This window comes from Pteropus alecto, unplaced genomic scaffold (genome assembly GCF_000325575.1).
Source record: "Pteropus alecto unplaced genomic scaffold, ASM32557v1 scaffold48, whole genome shotgun sequence".
Lineage (NCBI taxonomy): Eukaryota > Metazoa > Chordata > Mammalia > Chiroptera > Pteropodidae > Pteropus > Pteropus alecto.
In genome coordinates, this window is record NW_006442110.1 from 859,091 (window position 1) to 862,653 (window position 3,563).

Below are 3,563 nucleotides of genomic sequence, written 5' to 3' on the forward strand. Positions count from 1 at the left end.
TTCCCATGTAGAGATAAAATATGCAATTTTATATGTAGAATTTGTTAAGCAGAATAAGAAATAACCGGAGGCCAACTAACACCTCTCCCTTTTCACCCCTGTTCGCCCTAGGTTTCACTCAGCGGCTCCTCAGCTCTTGCGTTCCCCAGATTTCTTTTTCCTCCTCTTGAATTAAACTCTTAGTATCTGAGAGTGATTAACAGCCAAGAATCAAGGCAGAGATTTTTTTTTGAGTACAGTTCTTGATATTGATGAGACGATTATTCTAATACCTATTGATTTAGCACTTACTGCTTAATGAATATTCTAAGCTCTTCAGCCAGAATCATATTTAATTCTTACAGTAATCTTTGATTATTATTCACATTTTATATCTGAAACTAAGAGAACTCAAGTGGAAGTTATTTAGGAGTCACAGCTAGAAAATCAGTCTGAGTACAAATACAGGTCTGATACCAGGTTTGACCCTTTTTATTAGATGACAATGTCTTTGCAGTTCCCTGTCCCAAGATCTGTGCCTTTCCACACAGCTTCATCAGTTATAGCTCCTTCCCCAAGAAAGGATGAGTTTGGGGTGCTTAAAAAGTAAAGATCAGCGTCAGTCATCTGGCCTTAACCCTTCCTTCTTTGCAGGAATCCCAAATTGACTAAAGTGGGATCCCCGTTGGTGAGCATTCAGTAAGGAAAATCCCTTAGGGACCTTGGGAAGATGTCTCTCCATCCTCTAGGGGGTTACCTTCGTCATTATCTGTGCATAGACAGAACAGACACTGAGGTGTTTATGAACCAGGCAGTTCCCAGGATTGATTCTTTAGATGATTACTTATGTTACAAACATAAGTTTAAAGATCAGGCATCATTAATGCTATCTTATTTTTTAGACAATCGGGAGAAGATAGCAAGATGCTAGTGTGTGATACGTGTGACAAAGGGTATCATACTTTTTGTCTTCAACCAGTTATGAAATCAGTACCAACCAATGGCTGGAAATGCAAAGTAAGTTGTTTATTTTTTTAAGAAAAATATCAGCATCTGTATGTTATTTCTGTAGAGCAGACAAATCGGATACCTATTCAAATCTATACATTGCCATCAACTTAAAAAAAAAACAGCTTTACTGACGTTTAATTGGTATACTATAAACTGTACATATCTATAAAGTTTATAATTTATTGGACCCATGTGTACATATTCATGAAGCCATCACCACGTTCAAGGCTATGAGCATACTCGCCATCCCCGAAGGTCCCTGGGTACCCTGCGAGCCCCGCAGCTGTTCGCCCACCCACCCCTCCTGTCCTCCAGGCAGGCATCCGCTTTCTCTCACCATAGATGAGTTTGCATTTTCCAGAATTTTTTATGAATGACGTCATATAGTGTATACATTTTTTTTTTCTTTTTTCGGGTCTGTCTCTTAAACTCGGTTATTTCGAGGTGCGCCCGTACTGTTGCTGCGTAGAGGAGGAGCCACAGTTTGCTTATTGAATCCCTTGTTGAACATTTGGGTTGTTCACAATCCCAGGCTGTTATAAAAAATGCTCCTATGAATCTGTTACCTAACATGGATGGTGCTTCATGGCTCACAAATGGTTTTTGAATAATTAATCTTTAATCTTCCCAGAAAATCCGAAATAGGTAGTCTCCCCGTATGTGGATACGAAAACAGAGATACATTTTTTTAAATCCATTAATTTAAAATCCAGAGATAAAATGCATTACATTTGGATAAGTTGGCTTTTAGGTTATTGTACAGTGATTTTTATCTGTGCGTATATTTCTGTATTTAGATGTACACTTGTATTGAATATCGGGAATCATGTATATATATGTAGATATGTGTATGTGTGGATATATATAGTACCTCGGCTGTGGTAGTTTTAGCACGGGATGATTGACTTAGAGATTTATTTTTTTAGATATTGTTTAAAGTTTCTCTTGGCTTTGAGAGCTAGACAGAATCTAGACATTTTCCCCATTTCTTTGTCATTGCTTAAGATATCAATATGTCTGATATTACGGGGGTACATGTCATTGTGGATTATAGTCACCACATTGTCAGATCACTTGCAGTCAGCGTGACCCGTCTTCCTGCTTGGTGGGACACTTTCAGGATGTATTTGCAGTTATTTTAAAATTTTTTCTGGATATTCTTTTAGCCAGAGATTCTCCCTTTTCCCATATGTTTTGAGATTTGCATCTCTATGACCCTGAGGTGTTCGTGCTGGTCTCTCTCTACATTTCCTGAGGTTCTTCCTCTGCATCGCCGAACCTTGTCTGTTGGCGGACAGCGCTCCCTCTGGGCAGAGTTAGTGTAGTACCAGGCAAACAACTTTTAGACGAATTTGTGCATAGAGGCACAAAATGTTTAAATTCTTAAAGTGAAAGCGAAGGTAAGAATAATTCGTTTACCTGTAATTCTCAACTGACTAAAACTTTTTCTGTTGAGAAGACAGTAACAAAACGCATTTACTGTGACCTCGCTTTGGGTGCTCCCTAAGCCGCATCAGTCACGCTTTGTAGCTCACGTGCTTGCAGTTGCTTCCTTTGAAATCCGGGTAAACCAGTCCGTTCTGGATTAGGAGCCGCTGAGGGCCTAGTGCGGGAACTTGTCCAGGTCACTGATTTGGAGAAGCAGAACAGGCACTAAAACTCGGGTTTCCTATCTTACGATGTCGTTTTAGCTGGTACATTACCGTACCTCCCTGTTAATATTGTACTTAGTGATCACACTGACTTTAAAAAGTAAAACTGGAATTTATAAAGTATATATTAATTTAATCTAACAGACAATTTTGCCTTGAAACTAAATTGCCAAGACTGAGTAATAGATACTTTCTCAGGCCAGCTCGGTGCGTTAGCTTTTCCTTTGGCTTTAATGCCCATACAGAGACTACCTTTGTGTAAGTATTTGTCTAAAAGTAGTATTGATAACGCCATGACCATGTTTACTAGTTCAGAGTAATCACACCTCAAAACGCCAGCAAGCAGTCCCTGAACAGTAGACGCAGAGAAGTTGTCACTCAGCAACTCTGGAAAGCTGTCTCCGAAGGTCTGAAATAAATGGGCACCAAAGCAGTTATTGCTGAAGTTTGCCGCTGGCCGTCAGGTGCTGCGTGCGGACATCGGACATCGTCTGCTCGCCCTGGGGCGCTGTCCCGGGGGGCGGGGGGCGCACAGGCGCGTGCCCGCCAGAGGTCTCGTGATTTAACCACAGCGAGTCCTGGTCTTTTCCTGCGTCCTCGACAGGACTCGGGCTAAGTAAGCGCGGGTGTTAAAGTCTGCATTGCGGTACCCTTGCAGGCCCACTTATGTTCATAATTTTAGGTTTGCATTTCCACGAGAAATAACAAGTTCTCAGAAAACACAGACCCCCAGAGCTCTTCTGTGCACCCCACGCTCCCCACGGGCTGGTCCCGGCGGCGCAGGAGCGCGCCCAGCTCTGGCCTGGCCCTTGCTGGCCCCGGTCTGCCTTCGTCCTGTCTCGGTTTCTCCCCCGCCAGCGGCGCGGCCTTCGGGAGGGCTGGGGTGATGTGGGCGGCGGAGGGGGTCCCCGCACACGGGCT

General features: G+C 42.8%; 1 protein-coding gene across 1 annotated transcript in view; it reads left to right on the forward strand.

Annotated features, from left to right (window-relative positions):
• The window catches only part of KMT2C (lysine methyltransferase 2C), a 205,659-nt gene that overhangs the window by 98,616 nt on the left and 103,480 nt on the right, over positions 1 to 3,563 (forward strand). The window contains exon 9 of the mRNA XM_025039018.1: positions 882 to 996. Coding sequence (XP_024894786.1) covers positions 882 to 996 — 115 coding nt within the window. The remainder of the gene's footprint in view (positions 1 to 881; positions 997 to 3,563) is intronic.